Here is a 19816-nt window from a genome sequence, read left to right as displayed (position 1 = left end):
CGTCTGATATAAATTTCAAACTCATCATACATCAATACTTATGTGATAAGCATTTATTAGACGAATAACTATTAAGTTTTTTGTTAAGTGTCCGAGAAGAAAAAGGAGATGCATACTTCCTCTATGATTGTGATAGGATGCCGGCTAAATTATGGGTATCACAACGATGCCTATTTCTGCCGTGAAGCAGTAATGTGTAAACACTACTATGTTTCGGTCTGAAAGGCGCCGTAGCTAGTGTAATTATTGGGCAAATGAAACTTAACTTATGTCTTATTATTATGTCTTAAGGTGACGAGAGTAATTATAGTGCCGCTCAGAATTTTTGGGTTTTTCAACCTTGAAAAACTAAATATTATCTGTACTATGCTGTTAAGTGTCAAAAGTAAAAACACAGTTTAGGCGCTAAGGACCATGCCAGACTCTGCACCACCAATTTGATATAATTTACACAAAATATAAATATTCACAAATTATATAATGAATATAATATGAACACTTAAAACTGAATAAATAATATAAAAGTTGCGGATAATTAAATGTTAAAAAAAGTAACTCAATCCTTCTCGTCGACTTCCTATGTCTCAGGCGGCCATTTGCATTACTTTCTACGCATAAACGATCAAAAAAATGACTTAAATTACTTGGTAGTAAAAAAATCCTGTTGAATAGTAAATCACAAATAATTATTTTAATAATATTTATTAAGTATGTATATTGTATGGCAAATATATCTCTACAACTTGAAACGATTATAGCAACGACAGCCTAGGAGGTGTCGTTGAGATTATCGTAAAAGTGACGTTTGATTATTTGTCAAATTCGAATATTCGTCTCTGACATTTTCAACTAAGAGTGGGGTTAGGACCGATAATACCGAATAATGTTTCGTTCGTTCAATAATCGTTTCGACATTGAATACGATGTAACTAAGAGTAGGATTCTACACGACTAATGCCACGATATATCGAATATCGATTTTAGGAGTAGGCCCCCTGCTCTTTGTTAAACTCAACTATCCCATAATTTTACACTGTTTCCTGTGAGACAAAAATAACGTGATATTTGCTTGAGTATGGATGAGATTCGGCGTAATCAATGTACTCCCCCATAATAATAAAGTATTTATAAACATTCAATGTCTTGAAAATGGGGCGGCTGCCAATAGGATATTTCATGAAAAAAAAGGTTATTGCCGATTATCTTCCCCCTTAATAGTCAGGTATAGTGCATAGTTTCGAATGGCTAGTAGATGCTAACATTCGATAAGTGATAAAGGTAAACAAAAAATTAAATTAAAAAAAAATAATATTTGAGTTTGAATTTGAACATTTAGATTTACCGGGTATGTGTTTAAATATAAATTAAAATAAATAAAATAAATAGTCTTTATTCTTACAACAAACTTAATTTTTCTTATAAATAGAACTAAAATTAACTTAAATAGTAATTTGTCTCTTCACAAAGTCCTCCTCCAAGGACTTCCACTTTATTCGGTCTCTAGATACTCTCATACAACATAAAACATTAATCAGGCCTAAATTGCCCTATTGAGATTGGGCTTATTAGTAAATTAAAAAAGCTTAACAAGAAGAAAAAGAGATATTAAGTTCCTATTGTACAAGCACATTGACTAAATGAATTTATTGAACAAAAATAACCCACGTGAAATACAGTAACACCGTCGATTAATTCAATATTCAGTGAATCAATCCCATCCACTCTCCGATCATTCATTTGGGTCCCTAATAACGTCTGCCTGATGAAATTACCCCATGCGAGGATCAAGAGATAGCAGTAATAAGGGACGATTGTTCTCCGTAAGCCAAGCTCTCGAAGCGAAACGTTAACAATGGAGAAAATCTTCAAGTAATTGCTACTGTGTGGACTATAATGTAATTTATTTTAGATGTGACAGGTTCGGTAACCTTGGAGTTCTTATAAGTTACTACAACTAAGCACTGTCTGTCAGCGGGCTGTTTCTCATAAAACGAAATTGCAAAAATTTGACAGAGATAACTGTGAAGACCAATTCTCAAACAGGTGACATTCAAATTATTTCATATTTATAAAAGTATGGTTTCATTTTAAATTAATACCGTAAGTCAATTTCATGCAGCATACTGGCTAATATTATATATTTTCTAGGATTGTTCAGTATTGAAAAGCACTCAGCTTTCAGGGTTCAAATTTAATACTAACAACAATGACGTTCTATATACATATAAGGACATGTTATTCGCAGTTTAAAAGATCAATTTCACAAACAATATTATGATCACAATTAAATATATTGATTTTTGAAGTTGAAGTATAACTTTTAGGCGCGTTATGAAAAAATGAAGAGAGTGAAATTTTAAGATGCGCGCGCATAAATGTAACACAAAAGTAACAGGTTGAAGTTGGTTCCTAAAATCTTCTAACGTTTGCGTCATTCGTATTTTTTTTGGTTTCTTCTTCCATTATTAAGACAAGCAAAGGGTTCAAGCCCATACAGCCGTATTCATTAATAATTAATTGTCAAAGCCATCCTTGCAAGATTTTTACAAAATTGTTCTTTCTAAAAACGTAGAATAGCACGAGGAATACATCATTTTAATGATTTTTTATTCGTTACGCCAATAAAGTATAACTTCTTACGTGCATACATAAGTACACACACCTTTTTTTTCTTTTGGTGTGTCGCTAAAACATAATATACTTTCCAGGACTAAAAAAAGCTAATTTCGTATGTATCCCACATCTTATTTGCCGAGTGACAATCTGACCTAAGCGTTACGATATTGAAATACGATTCTGCCCTCAATTCTGATTCTTGCTTCGTAGACTTATCTACTCGTAGATTTCTTTCGACATAATATTACTTAATCAGGTTTTTTTTATATTTAAATTTTAAATGTATAATGTACTTGGGAGTAACTAACAACCTGCTCTCATTTCGCCTCGCGAATTAATTTATTTCATACTATAAGATTCCTAATAATTGAAACTTTGACTTACATTATTACAACTTTCGTAAGGATCTAGTGAAATTAGTCTTTTGGGTTCACTCAAGAATCCTGAGATCAAGAACTACTCGTCTCGTTACTTTATAATAAAACAAAGAAGAAACTACCTAAAAACTATAGGGATGGTCCCTATGGCGACTCTAGTCTACTAACAAGGATAACACTATCAAGGATTTGTATGTTCTATGAACGTTTACATTACAAAATGGCTCTGTCGTAAATCCTACTACTCCACAGCTGAATATCTAAGTTATCCGACAGCCTGGGACCAAATTATGATTATTTTATAGCAATAGCAATGAAAATACAATATTGTATATTTCATTAAGAAGAGCGCAAAAAAAATGCTGGGAGAGTTTCTTGCGCCGTTTTTCTCTCTCAGAGCGCCATTTGTTTCCGAAGCGGTAGTAGTGCCTAGTTAGTATATTAGAAATGACATAAAAAAAACTCTAAAGGAATCAATTTTGAGATTTATTTTCTTTTATGCCTTTTATGTAATAAATCCCTAGGAAACTTCGTTGCTTCTACGCACAGCTTGGCTGATCTAGAGATTTGTCACGAAAAAAGCGAGTTAAAGTGGAAAAAAATTTTCGCCAAAGGCTAGATTGTTTTTGAAATGAACAAAAACTACATTTGACAATAACATAAAAAATGTGACAGTGCTTAGAATATTATAGAGATCAACTCGACGCTTTGAGAATAGGTGACCTGAATGTCGTGTAGGAAAGAGCTTGTCATTGCTAAAAGTGCTCGCTCCTTGCCTTGCTGCATTTCAATTAAACTCCTGCATTATTTGTAGTGTGAAATATTGCGTTCACAATGACACGAGGAAGCGATTTATCATTAAAATTTACGAGCGAGCCGCACGGGTTTCTGAACGAAATTTACGATACTAAGGATTTGTTTGTGTAGGACATATTTTTGTCCTAAAGGACATATAGAAAAAAGTGCTAATGGAAACCCTAGTTAGTTTCTTTTTGATTCATACCTAAACTTCTTAAGGTATGCTAGCCATATTTATTTCGTGTATTTTATATGAAACTGAACTATCATGAACAGTCAGAGCAATATTTATTACAGTAATGTATATGTGGGCCAATAAATTGTAAGCAATATGTTTGGTCAATCTTATTTCTCGGAAGAGGAGCGTTGTATATTGATGGACAAGCCATTTTTTTAGAATTTAAGTCGACATGGAGCGTTGCCGACGATCATCTCAAGAAAAACACTGTTTACGAAACTTTAGTGAGGCTCCGTGTACTAATGCGATACTAAAATGTACGAGAAAGTTTGAAACAACTGGTTCGGGAATAACAATTATGATTTGCAGGTAGCAGGGTTCTACTAGAATACCCCATATTGTTGACTAAGATCGTGTTTCAGTTAGTCAAAATCCACAACATTCGACTCGTAAGAGAAAAAAGACTTAAACATCATCAAAAAATACGACAAATTTTGAACTGTTCTATCTTAGCGTTAATAAATGTCAAGTCAACAAATTTGTTGATCGGAGAATAATCCCTTCGCCTACTATATTCCTTCGCCTATTAGCACATCCCACCTCTAAACTGTCTGTGTGGGCTGCAAAATCGGCAAGCGTTATTCTATGGACCATACTTTTTCCAAGAAAAAAGTGGACAGGCAATGACAGTAAGAGCTTTGCAAGACATGATGGTGCAATATGTTATACCACAAGCGTATCCATAGACCTGCTCATAGAAAATTTCTACAAAGAAACTCATTACGTAAAGGGGGGAAATTCAAAGGCAAACGCAGCACTAATCACGATCCATTTTGGATTTTACGATTGAGCTATCTTATATCACTAATTTAGGAAAAAAATCCAAACAATTTGGCATAGCTCAGGAACATTAAAATTAACTTAAGAAATTAACAAAGATCCTTTGAGTAAAGTTTTGCCTTTCCAAAATCTGCAACTTCAGTTTCAAGAGTGTCAAGCAGCCAGGGATATTAATTGGACAACATTATTTTTAAGATATCAAATTGTCAATGCGACTTAACATCTTATGTCTCAAGGTGACGAGCACAGTTGTAGTGCCGCTCAGAATTTTTGGGCTTTTCAAGAATCCTGAGCGGCACTGCATTGTAACTGATGGTATATCAATTACCATCAGTCTATAATTGGCTTTGGTAGTATGAAGTGGTCAAATTTTCAAATTCAAATTTTTCAAATTCAAATATTTTTATTCAAAATAGGATGTGAAATCACTTATTGAAAGTCAAAAAAAAACTACCACCCATTCCAAAGTGAATGCCTCAGGCCTGAGAAGAATGGGCGCAACAAACTCAGCGGACTTTTTTTTTTCATCAAAAATATGTTTTACAATTAAAGTAACATTTACAAAGTAACATTGTACAATTAAACTTATTATTTAATAGCCTGAGGGCGGTCGCTCCATTCCCAATCTGTGGTATCATTAAGAAAGTCATTTACCACACAAACGTTTTTTAACAATTCTTTTGAATAACGTAACACCTTTGTTTTGAACATTTTCTGGGATCTTGTTGTAAGAGCATATACATCGCCCCGCAAAAGACTTACTAACTCGACCCAACCGAGTAGTAGGCATCATCAGTTTATGTCTGTTCCTGGTGTTAACATTATGGTTATGACAGTTTCTGGCAAATTCACTTATGTGCATATGAACATACATTACATTATCAAGAATATATTGAGAAGCAACAGTCAAGATGTTAATTTCTTTGAATTTTGTTCTCAATGATTCCCTAGGACCTAGGTTATAAATAGCGCGAATAGCCCTCTTCTGCAGCACAAATATTGTATTAATATCGGCAGCGTTGCCCTATAGCAATATAAATTAGGACATAATACTATGGAAATAACTAAACTAGTCGCGCCGTATCTATGTCAATTAATTGTCTATTTTTTTTTACCGCGTATGCTGCAGAACTATGTCTGTTCGCCAATCCTTCAATATGGGGGCCCCATTGTAATTTGGAATCTAGAGTTATGCCAAGAAATATAGCAGATTCCACCGGTTCTATCACCTCTCCATTTATCAAAACATTTGCATTTACATTTTTGACATTTGGTACGGTAAATTTAATGAATTTAGTTTTCTTGCTATTTAACAATAGGTTATTAGCGCTAAACCAGTACACGATGTCAGATAAAATATCGTTCACTTCGTCATACATAGCTTGGTTTCTTTTCACTTTGAAAATCAGTAAAGTGTTGTCCGCAAACAATACTACCTTAGGTTTTTTTCTCTATAAGATTAGGAAGATCATTTATATAGATAAGGAAGAGGAACGGTCCAAGAATAGACCCTTGTGGTACCCCCATACTGAGAGGAGTCCCAGGAGATCTCCTGCCATTCACGTCGACCCTCTGAATTCCATTTTTTTAGATATGAAGTCAGAAAATCGAGCGCAGTTCCTTTTATGCCATATTGGTATAGCTTCCTGACCAGCGTTGAATGTTGAACACAATCAAAAGCCTTAGATAAATCACAGAAGATGCCAAGTGCATTCTGCGATTCCTCCCAAGCATCAAAAATATTCTTGATCAGCTCAACACCTGCATCCGTTGTTGAACGTCCCCTAGTAAAGCCAAATTGTTTCAAATAATGAAGTAACTTATGAGAGTTAAAGTAAGTAAGCATTTGGCTTAAAATTATTTTTTCAAAAATTTTACTAAGGGTCGGCAAAACCGACACAGGACGATAGTTGTTCGGGTCAGAAGAGCATCCCGACTTAAATATTGGTGTAATTTTACTATGTTTCAGAATGTCAGGAAACACGCCACGATTAATACAATTATTAAATACTATTGCAAGATATGGTGCTATGACATCAATTATTGAACTTATTATTTTAACAGAAATGCCCCATATATCAGCAGTTTTTTTCATGTCTAGAGATTTAAAAGTTTTAATTATTTTTCCAGGGCTAACAAAACTAAAATTGAAACTTTGTTGACATCCTATAACATTTTCCAGAAGAAGTGACTCAGCAACACTGGTGGAGGAGACAAGAGTGTTTGTGATAGAAACTGGAATCTCAGAAAAAAAATTCTCAAAAGCAGTAGCAACTTCCTGCTGAGATTGAATTATTGTATTGTTTATTGATAGATTATATTCAATGTTGCGGTCTTTCAATCTTCCAGATTCCCAGTTAATAACATTCCAAGTCATCTTTATTTTATTTGGTGCATTTTTAATTATTTGTCTGATATGCATAGACTTTGCAATAGAACAAACACTTTTAAATAATTTAGAGTATTTTTTAACATACTTGAGAAAAGATGCATCATGATTATACAATGATCTCTCACTATACAGTTCATATAGCCTTTGTCTGCTCCTATGAATGCCAGCTGTTGCCCAATCATTAAATGACAGGAGACCACCTGATTTGACTGTCTTAGAAGTAAATATAGAAGCAGTCATTATTGCGTCTATTTTGTATTTGCTCCTTTTTTGTAAATGTTAATTCGTAATAGTGTCTGTATCTGTTTGTCTATAATTTTCCTAATTAGATTGCAGGTTGTGTATTTGTATAACTGTAATAATAAATAAATAAATAATAAATTTAGTTTCTTTATAAACTTTCGTTGTAGTTGTTAGAAACGGATAATGGAAAAGTGATTTAATTAGTTTATTGTAACTTCACTAGATATTTGGAATCATTAAAGCATTGCTAGTTGTGGAGGTTTTTAAGTATTTTTTGACTAGCGCGTTCATATTGTCCGTGAGAACGACAAATTGATTCCCGAGCGACCTCGTACTAAATAAACTCCAACGTATAATACTTATTTAAATAAAATTGAAAATACTCACACCTCAAATAATGAGCCTACAACTTCATAACATATTAATATTTTTGCGAATAACGCTAACTTGCTTAAGCAGAGTTTTCACTATACGAGTATACTGCGACGCTCGTATAAGTTAGACAGCAAAGTTGACACTTGGATTCTACTTGACATACATGCGAGTCTTTGAGAAGCATTTTAGTTTTCTTCATAAACAATTATTATTATGACAAAAAATGCGTTGTTATGTTAATGTTATGGGAAGAAATCGTAAAAAGAAAGCAGAATCGGAACTTGGACGATATATATCTGGCTGTATAATATATGTGAGAATCTGGATCTAAGTAACCCTTGGGACTGAACTGCTGGGCTGTTACATGTCTGTCTCAGTTTGATGCCATTATAGTTATATAATTTAAATATGAATATTTTTTGTATGTTTGTAATTAATCTTATTAAAAATAATATCAATAATAATTATGAGGTACTTAATGTGTTATTTGAAACAAAATGGTGAATTGTAATTAAAGGCATTTAATAAGTATTGCGTAATATGTTAAAATTCGTTTTTTTTGGGCTCTTCGTCCATTATTAGGACAGGTAAAGGGCTTATGTCCATACAGCCGTATTCAATATTCAATAATTAATTGTCAAAGCCACCTTTGCAAGATTTTTACAATATTGTTCTTTCTTCAAACAAACAATAGCAGGAGCAATATATAATTTTAAGGATTTTTGTTTTCTTACGCCAAAGAAGTATAACTTCTTGCAAGCATATTTAAGTACGCACACACTTTTTTATGATATGTTCAGAGTTGAGTTCAGAGTCAACACAGTCCATGGTCAGAGTGTACTCCAATATTGAAAGCCACCCTTTTAAGTTCCAACCTCAGAGGTTGCTCATAACAAAAATACTTAATAATAATTTTTCAAATAATTCAGAATCAATACTTAATACTTCCAAAGTGGGCATTGATGAGATGGTAGCCGCCCAGACTTATAACTCTCGAAATTGCCACGCAAACTTGCCACACAAACACCAACTGCATAAATACCTTGTGATCCCATATATTTTATAGCGGTTACAAAGTTATTTATGTAGTAGATATATCTAGGTAACTGGACCATAATTGCAAAATATTTTGGTATTTTTTTTTAATATACTATGCACAAAACATTAATTGTATTCTGAACTTGAAGCTGTCAGCTAGAGAGTATCGATGACCGGTCAGTCAGTAAATGAGTGACAAAATTAAGAAACTTTGAACATAAACAATTCTTAAACTACTGGTTCAAATTGAATGAAATTTTAAATATACCGTTTTATACAATGCCTGTTTGGCTTCAGGATTCTAGTTTTATTATCAACGAAGACGAAAATGGCCTAAACTGCTTCGAGAAAAGGAAGGTACGGCCGAAGCACAACTTGCTTATAAATCATAATACGACTATTTCATATTACAAAATTAAGGCACATAAGAGTTTATCCATCTCTTGCTGCCCAAACTGTATGTGAGACAGGCAAAATAAGTAAAAAATATATATTTATATATAGTTTTATATTTATAGCAAGGTAGGCACTTATCTAACTAGTCGTAGTTGCGGTTTAGTCCGACAGTACGACATAAGTTGTATGAAACGCTGCTTGCTTCGTATATGCAATCTGTAGACTGCCTACCGTAGGTAATAAATTGACTTTAACACTAGTGCTTTAGATTTAGATTCGACATTTATTTAGGTTCGTAACGAGGTAGGCACTGCCTTATTGCCTATATGATATGCACGCCCCTGTTACAATCTTACTTAATAATTTTGCAACCATCAGTTACTCCTTAGCAATTCAAATCCGTCTGTTTAAATTAATTTCACGCAATAATATTCCTCTCCTTTAATCAAATTCATCTCAGACATAAATGAGTCAAGTAATAACAATGTCTTTACAATTCTGGAGCATTCATATCATATGGCATTAAGTATTACGTTTCATTGGAGTAGATTAGCAAAGAATTTGTTGTGGCAAATTAACGACTCCTTAATTAATGCAACCTAATACGTTACCAAGTACATCTTCATTATCTTCAATATAACGTAACCTTTTCATCAACTTATTTATTTACACTCATTCTTTTTTTTATGAAAATAAGGCACAAGACGAGCAGGACGTTCAGCTGATGGTAACTGATATGCCCTACCCATAACAATGCAATGCCGCTCAGGATTCTTGAAAAACCCAAAAATTCTGAGCGGCACTACAATTGCGCTCGTGTCCTTGAGACATAAGATGTTGAGTCTCATTTGCCCAGTAATTTCACTAGCTACGGCGCCCTTCAGACCGAAACACAGTTATGCATTGCTTCGCGGCAGAAATAGGCGCCGTTGTGGTACCCATAATTTAGCCGGCATCCTGTGCAAAGGAGCCTCCCACTGCTCAAAAATAGGATTCGGCTACCGTTATCCAAAGACAAGTGAGCACTCTCTGTGATAAATGCAGCAGAAGATACAGAATCCACATCTCTACGAAAAACCAAAGAATCAAGCTTTTTAGAGGCCAATTTAGCCTTCTGTTCCAAGTGACCACGGAACTGAACCTCCCTCGATATATCGACGCCTTGTATTCCGGTAGGGACAGTTAGAGGAGTGAACTCGAATCGCGGGGATACGACAAACGAAATGGATCATAACGGAAGCACAAAGTTGCGCCTACTTAGGTATAAACTGGACTATATTTATCTGGCCGTATTCCAAGACTTTGGAAAGCATATATACAAATAAAGTCCCTAAGGTGTACAAAAACATTTACAAAGTACTACCTACACATCTTACATTTGAAAAATCAGTCCTGTTAGGAGGAGTACAATAACATACACATGGCCATGAGAATTATATTTGGAATGAATCGAGAATCTAAACTATTCTCAAATTTACTCTAAAACATATATACATACACAAAAATAATCATCGAAATCGGTCCAGCCGTTTAGGAGGTAGTTCAATTGTGAATCTAAGCCATCCTCGAAACCATTTGAACACACACAAAAAATTAATTCAAATCGGTCCATCCTTTTAGGAGGAGTTCACTGTCAACACACGTACAGAATAATTATATATATAAAGATAAATATTTTGCTTAATAATATATTGTATGGTACGGAACCTATCGAAGAATATACCCAACTTGAACTTGAGCCTTTATACAAACCGAATTTACGACGCCAGATATATAATTAAACCATTATTCAACCTATAAGATAATAGTAGTAATGTAAAACTTCTCGAAAAAGAAGCGTTCATAACACTATAGCAGCATTTACGCCTAGGCGTCTTGCGTAAGATTTAAAAATAAAATGTACAAGCTTATTTCAAGAAGTAAGATTTCATTCAGATCGCGCAGCTATTAAAAGTTATGTGCTATGGGATAAAACTAAAACATCAGCTTTATACTGAGCATATTTTCGCACCAACAACTGCAACCTTTCAAAAACCCGTAAAAAGTTAAATATACTACAATACTAACTGATCCGGCAAACGTTGTATTGCCATATAAATCTATATATATATAAATGAATTACTGTTCGTTAGTCTCGCTAACTTGAGAACGGTTGGACCGATTTGGCTAATTATGGTCTTGAATTATTTGTGGAAGTCCAGGGAAGGTTTAAAAGGTGAATAAATATGAAAATGCTCGGAATTAAATAAAAACAACAATTTCGTTTTTCCTTTGATGTGTCCCCCGTCGTTCAGAAATCAAATTGAAAGTATAGTTTAAAATGAACAACTAATAAGTATTTAATATCTTTCTAACTTGCTCAGGAGGTTAAAAATAAACTTAATTTTAGTTACCTATAGTTGGAAGACAGTTGTTAAATAACCATCACATTATTTTTATCTTAAGTTTTGTCAAAAAATTAAATTTCTGAACCTAACCGTTTGTTTTGTGATGCAAAACAAAACAAAAAATATAGTTTATCAGAAAGCTTTAAATTGATTAATAGACTGTATAATAACTTTTTGTGTCTGTCAATATCAAATTTTAACCTTATAAATAGTCAGTATTTCAGGAAAACAATGTTTTGTAAGTAAACAACATCTTGTGTAATTAATCGAAAATAATAATAAAATTTAAATAATACCGAGCATTTCTTTTTATTTTTTTTCTTTAAAAAGTCTTTTATTTAATTAACACTCGCGTTAGTGAAAGAAAATTGTAAATAAAATTTTATTGAATGGCCGCATTTTTGTGAAACAGGATTACTCTAAACTAGTGATAGTAGTGCAAGTTGCAAAATTTTCTTGGGTTTCAGAATCTCTCCAATATATCTGTTGAAAGACCACTCTTAAGCTGCCCATTGAAAAGACGATGGTTAGCAATAGATATAAAACGGAAATGGATGTACTCTAAATGACCAGATAAGTTCTCAGCGGTTTTCACAGAATTAAATGAAGTAAATTAAGCCAATGTTGTTTCTGTTTTGATCTACTTAAGAATATTCTTACAGTGAGAACACAATAAAGTAAAGTAGAAGTAATAAGAGACAAGATAAAAGAAAATATAATAGGCGCATAAGTGTGAAATTGTTTTAAAAGCCATAATGAACTAAAATAAAACTGAACTTAGGCATTAGAAACAGCTCACAATATCTATAGGATAGCCAATGAACAAGTACAGCTGTTGTATTTTTTTTATGGAATAGGAGGACAAACGAGCGTACGTGTCACCTGTTGTTAAGTGATCACCGCCGCCCACAATCTCTTGCAACACCAGAGAAATCACAGGAGCGTTGCCGGCCTTTAAGAAAGGTGTACGCGGTTTTTATGAAGGTATCATCCCGGAAACACTGCTCATGGAAGTTCATTCCACAGCTTTGTAGTACGTGGAAGAAAGCTCCTTGAAAACCGCACTGTGGAGGACCGCCACACATCCAGATGTCGGGGATGATATCCTAACTTGTGGCGTGTCGTGCGAGGGTGGAATTCGGCGGCAGGAATCAGGTTTAACAGCTCTTCGGAACACTCCCCGTGATAAATGCGGTAGACGACACACAATGAAGCGACGTCTCTACGCAACGCCAAGTGAACCAGCCGTTCACAGAGCACTGGGCCCCGACAATTCGAGCTGCTCTGCGTTGCACGCAGTCAAATGGATCGAGCTAATACTGGAGTGCGCCAGATCAGAGATGACAGCAATAGTCCATGTGTGGCTGGACCTGCGCTTTGTACAGCGCTAGAATGGTTGGTTAAAAAAAAAAAAACTTGGACTTGTAGATTGGACCTCGAGAAAGACCAGCAACTAAGGTAAATACAGTAAATAATGCTGTGATTAAAGCAGAATCACCTCAGAATCAGTAATGAATTAGCAGCATGTTTTGATGTTAGCCCACCCACAATATTGATCAAATTGCAATGAAAATTGATAAAATAAATAGAGTGCTACTTATATAACTGACCTAAAGAGCACGCTTTGAAGCTTGAGTTATCGTATTGAAACAGAAAGGATATTATAAAGGGATTCTCGGGAAAAATAATGACGTGTGATTCAAAACAGTTTCTATCTGACATTATCAATCAAATTATTATTATTACCATCGCAAATTATCATTAAAAAAGATTTAACATCCTATTAAACTGAGGGACAATTTGAGAAACATTATTAGGAATAGATATAGAAAGAATATTGTATTAAATATATCGTTGTCTTGCAGCCCATAACACAGGCTATACCCCTAATTTGGGGAAAGATAATTTGTGTAAATAGTGTGTCAATATTATATTATCTATATATATAAAAATGAATTGCTGTTCGTTAGTCTCGCTAAAACTCGGGAACGGCTGGACTGATTTGGCTAATTTTGGTCTTGAATTATTTGTGGAAGTTCAGAGAAGGTTTAAAACGTGAATAAATATGAAAATGCTCGGAATTAAATAAAAACAACAATTTTGTTTCTTTTGATGTGTCATTTTGTGTGTCATGTGTTGATCATTCAGAAATCAAACTAATTTTTATTTCTTTCTAACTTTTGACTAACTAGCGTTGGTAGATTAACTACAGTTGTTAATTATCTACCAGTTCATTATTGAGCCGAAAAATCGGTAAAAAATGTGGAAATGACAATAATTTATAAATATTGTCAGGCATTAAAATACAGTGATGAATCTACTGGAAAATGTAGTGCTGGAGGCAAAGTAAAATTGCCACAATTGGTCCCAACAACAAGGTCCTTTACGCTCTTTAGTTTCTAGGATTGGAAATGATTCTTATTCTACTCGCGGTTCGACAGCAGAAACAATTTCATTACAACAACAGGGTGCCATATTTTACGAAATAATTCTTGATGTTTTGATATATTATTTACAAATTCATTGGAAACATTATTTTATTTATTATTTACTGAACAACGTCTGTCGGGTCAGCTAGTATTATTATATATATATATATAGTATATAATGCCAAAAAAAATGTATTTACTACGGGGAAAGATTAAGGGAATATGTTGTGCCTAAATTGTAAATGTTAGAATGGTTAAGAGAGAATAAAGAATACTGTAAAGGAGTTATTAAGATAAAATTAAAAGAACATTTCCATAACGTCTCCACGTAAGACTTAATAATATTTAAAGTAGTTTATTTTAGTTATATTTATACAGATAAGAATTTTATAATGTTTTTAGGAATATTATGATTTTATTACTAAGAAATATATCATGTGTGTAGTATAACGAAACAATTAGGTATAATTTATTATAGGTACACATTAGAATAGCATAAAAGCGAAAACTCGCCAACAAACTGTTGCATAGGTTTGGCGAGACGTACAAATTAAGTACCAACTGTGCAGAGTTTAATCATTAAATAAATTGAAAAAAATAAAATGAAACATAGCATTGAATGACTTTAGGACGAACGCCGTAATAATGGCCGAAGCGTAGTCTATCTTTAGAAAAGTAGTGGTCACATAATGTTATTAGCAGTTATGCACTATAGCCTCACGTAAATCGGGCGCTGCCAAATCTTCTGAAGATATACAGTATATTTTATTTTGACAACCTTAGTAAAGTGTAAGCAGATTCACTGGTTTAAATAAAGATTTATTCTTTGGTGTATTTGTTATATTGCTTTCTACTTTTCTTAGAGACGAGGCGACTTTCATATCCGTTGTTAAGGACTAAAGAACAAAGCTTATTTCACACGCCCTACGGATATTACTACTTCAGTACTAACTTAAATATTGTATCGATTGCACGCATTTAAAGAGTTTAAGTATGAGACTTTGATGAAGTTGTACCTCTTTAGTAAGTTCGACCTCTTAGCCTAATAATCTTTGATATATGAAAATTTGTTGAAGACAAATTTGTTTATAATAAGAATGATGTATGTTTAACTACTTCCACTATGCTACCCTAGCGTGTAAGGAACAGGGAAGTCCTATGTTCATGGTTGTTATGTGACTGAAGCACCTGTTGATGTGGAAGAGCATGCTGCCGTTTTACGACGCTGAGATTAGATACTAGCTCAGGAAAACAATTTTCTGTGAATAGACTAATTTCCTGGATGACCATTGGCTGCAACAATTAGCTGTGTGTGACCGTAGCCCACCTGCTCAGTCGCCGCTCCAGACTTCACGCTCGTGCTACAATTATGGCATGTGTAGATGCGATGAGTCAGCCAATAAAATTTTGTCTTTCTTAGGTATGTTTAGAAAATATGAGGGGCTGCTGAACACAACAACAGTCATTTAAAAAATCTTAAAAATACACAATTATAAAGATGATTGAATAGAGGATGGAATTCAAAACAACAACCCATGAACACTTATCAGTGCTCGTGTAGAATTTGTTGTGGGTATTCGCGGTGAGAGACCGATGCTTAATCGGCGTGGCTAACAGCATTATTAGTCACTTCAAGTATGGTAGAATTTACCTAAAGCTGATTAATTTAGGTCTTACTCAATGACCATGTGTTTGGATTTTTTCGCATTGATGATTGTTTGGTCTATATGACGCAAAATATTTTAATGGTATTTTCGCACCACTGCGAAGTGTTGCACTAAATGCGTACTTCCACTATTTTAATAATGACTCTTAAACAGGTAAAGATATTGTGTACCTTAATTTTATACATAAAACTAAAAACAAATGACACATACCTCGTTGATCATGGTTTGTATCTCCTCCATAAGTTGTGAATACAAAGAAGAGCATCATCAGCACTATTTGAAATAGAAATAGTGGCATGTACTTCATTCTGATCAATTTTGGAAACATTCTCGAGCGAAATATTCTGAAACAAAACAAGCATTTATTTATCCAGTTACTCAATTAGGCCTCGGGCTCCTATCACCTGTGTTTTCATGTGAGGCAGGTGCGTTAGGAAGAGTAAGTAAATATTTTTGCTGAGAAAAAATGTTTTTTGTTCTTATAACTTTGCTATTACATTTGTTCATGAAAGAATTTACAATTAAGCAATTGTTTTGGATAAGGAAAAAGGAGACGGGGATTTCTGGGCCAAAATGTAAAAAAGTTGAGATATGGTTTTAAAAAAATGTCATATTTTTCTATTTCAAAATATAGAAAATTACCCTAATTCACAATCTAGAAAACGAGAAATCCTAAAATTAAGTTTTCATTATCTTAAAATTCACGGTTAAAATGGGATATCGATTACTATAATCGATTAATGTGAATGAGTTAATAGAATTCAACCCAAAACCACTAGCACCAAATGATTGATTCAATAAAAGTACCTAAAAAAAATACATTATAATTAACATAACATAATGTCTTTAGTTAAAAAGAAATAAATATCAACTTAACATTAAAAAGAAATCGATTAAAGAATAAGTTGATTCTGAATCTCGTTCTGTTTTTTTAATCTGTGCTGACAGTGACAGTCACAGAATTGTCTACAATGTCAATTGTCAATCACTCGTTTCGTAGTACTGTTTGTGCGTACCTACGCGATTTGTCATTTGTGTGTTTGTCGTAGTTTTATTGATATTTTCCTTCCTTTCTATTAGACTTCTGATATTGCTAAACTTGTACGATCATCAAAAAAACAGCCGTTTTAATATAGATTGTTGCCAATATATTGCATAACCTCATATAACTCAGCTTTCAGATTGCCAAAAATCCTCAAATTCTCATTGCCGCTTTTTTAATTTATAAGCTATTTATTGACACCAATTTCATCCTTTTACATCTTGGCCCAATAATGTATGAAAGGGAATCCGTCTCCTTTTTTAATCTTTAACAGAATTTATGGCTTCACTTATGCATATTCATATTTTCTAATGCCAATTTAATGGATATATATTATTTTCTTACATATTTTTTTCATTCTCCATTATAACAGTGAACTGTGGTGATAAAGTAGTAAAATTACCAAATCGTTAATCGGATTTGAGAACTGATCATACGGCGTTAGTATCAGATCGATCTAGTAGGAACATAGATATTAAATTTTTAATACTAATTATAATTTTCTAGCTAATATACATAGTTTGTTACTGCCAGATTTTTTTACTCAAACCTTACTTTGTGTGAAAACACCCTATGTTCAAGCTTTTGTAAGTTCATTGCAAATTGGTCCATTTTGAAAAGATGCACAACCTTTGAATTTCTTTGCAAGTGTGTTTAGGCGTCCTCGTGATGTTTTCCCTCATCATAAGCGTAGATACATAACAGTGCTTCGGTAAGCCGAAAACACATTTGAACAACCATATTTATGTGTAGATTACTCTAGATACTATAAAAAATCATGTTATTATAATTATTATTGCAATGTAATGTAGAAATAAACCCTTTAGGATTTTCGTCATATTCAATCATATAAATTTTATTGTATGTTTTTATTTTTAACAATAAATGGAATAAAATAGCGAAAATTGGCGGGCGTATTGAACCGGCGTCTCCCGGTTACAGGCAACGGTACTAGCTATGCGCGGCGCAACTTTCGCTCCGTTCTTTCTAGTAATTTATAAGTATCGAGGATTACATTACGATTAAAGTATTTATAGATACTAACAAATTCTTCTAGCTACACAGGAAAGTATAACACATTCTTAACCACATTATGACTCTATATAAGGAAAATAATACCCTCCTATATTTTCAAGTATGTCATTAATATTACAACTAATTAGTTTTAACAGTGGGAGGTTCCTTTGCACAGGAAGCCAGCTAGATTATGGGTACCACAACGCTGCCTATTTCTGCCGTGAAGCAGTAATGTGTAAACATTACTGTGTTTCAGTCTGAAGAGCGCCGTAGCTAGTAAAATTACTGGGCAAAAGAAACTTAACATCTTATGTCTCAAGGTGACGGGTGCAATAGTAGTGCCGCTCAGAATTTTTGGGATTTTCAAGAATCCTGAGCGGCACTGGGTTGTAATGGGTAGGACATATCAATTACCATCAGCTGAACGTCCTGCTCATCTCGTCCCGTATTTTCATAAAAAAAAATATTATTATGCCAGTCGTTCAGAAGTTACATAATTCTGAGCATCAACTACTTCATATTTTCTGGTAAGTAACTGGAATTCTGCAGCAATAATAATGCTCTGGGTCAAAATTATGCATGGAAAATTTAAGCAATCTAATTATCCCATGTTAATTGACAAACAAAAGCCCGCTTAAATGTTTTAATGATCATAATTGGGATAAATCAACAAAATTAAATGAAGTGTGTATTTGTCTGTTCACGGTGTTTAAGCAAAATAATGATAATTATTATTATCGAAATATTATTCGAAACAATTCGAGTATTCTTGTCGATAATGTAAATTGACCCTTATAGTTTTTTTATCAAAAAAAAATTATGTGACCATTTCTTAGCTTGTGATGTTTATCAGTAAATCTGTTCGTTTGTTTGTCTGTTACATATTAACTTCATAATAATAATGATAAATATTTATAATCATACTAAGAATAATTGTCTTTTATTTATGAAATACTGTATTTTCATACGTAGAACGTCAAGTTATTTAGAAAAAAAAGTTCCCTTGGAACTGCAAAGACACCATAATGGTTATAAGCCGTGTTAGAAGGTCCGTCGGTATAGCCAGATGAAAAACTAAGTTAACACGTATATAATATTTTAAAACGATACCATTTTTAAGATAGGGGACACTCAAAATAGATATTGGGGACAAATTCAAACAAAATAGTCAGCGCCGATGCTGGTCGTCGGTCGGAAGCTGGACAATCTGCTTAATATTACTTTAAAAAAATAGATCTATTGAACTTAAACTAATGGTTAATTCATAATAGGTTTTTGGATTCATTACAAGAATGAAAAAAATAATGATCACGTGATGGCAAATAATGAAAAGAGACAAAGTTTTGAAGCTATTAATATGTGAATTTCAACCAGTAGTTATTTAACAAACAGGGATTGCAAAGGAATTTGTCATTCTTGCGCGGAGGGAACGCAGATAATAAAGTATAATAATATAACAATAAAAGTCTGGAAAAAACCTAAAATCTTACTAGAAATAAATATATTTAAATGGAGGGAAACCATAAGCCATAACTAGCTACAATAATACATTTCTATTAGCTTTGCTACATTTCATGCAAATGCTCGGGTACAATTTGCTGTAATAATATTATCATTTCAATAAAGAATCTAGGATGCCTTATTCCATTTTCCGAGGTTTGAAATTCAATCGAAACCGTTCACTAGTGAGAAATGAATGCGGACGATTAGGAACCAATGAATGGATGATTGAACAGTAATTTATAGAATAGTCTGAATATACAGGCCAATTGAAAGTTTAAAAAGCAGTTTAAGTGAATGATTTCGTGCAAATTTGTATTAAAGTGTAATTAGAGCATATTATATTCATCCTTTCATATTACAAAATGATTAAGTGTGTTGATTGAACTGAACAACATTTTATGTACAACCAAATATGTAGAATAACTTTCCTTCCAGTGGTGTTTCTGGATCGAAAGGATCTTTTTTTTATGCCAATACAGGACGAGACAAGCAGGACGTTCAACTGATGGTAATCGATA

At 33.4% G+C, this 19816-nt stretch overlaps 1 protein-coding gene across 1 annotated transcript in view; it reads right to left on the bottom strand.

The window, feature by feature from the left end:
• LOC126966724 (ammonium transporter Rh type B-B) overlaps positions 1-19816 on the bottom strand; it is a 58786-nt gene that overhangs the window by 28668 nt on the left and 10302 nt on the right. Inside the window, exon 3 of the mRNA XM_050810989.1 lies at positions 15947-16080. Within this exon, the coding sequence (XP_050666946.1) occupies positions 15947-16064 (118 nt within the window). The 5' untranslated portion in view covers positions 16065-16080. The remainder of the gene's footprint in view (positions 1-15946; positions 16081-19816) is intronic.

Source organism: Leptidea sinapis, chromosome 11 (genome assembly GCF_905404315.1).
Source record: "Leptidea sinapis chromosome 11, ilLepSina1.1, whole genome shotgun sequence".
NCBI lineage: Eukaryota > Metazoa > Arthropoda > Insecta > Lepidoptera > Pieridae > Leptidea > Leptidea sinapis.
Note: the sequence above shows the minus strand (reverse complement) of the source record. Positions and strands in the feature narration are given on the sequence as shown.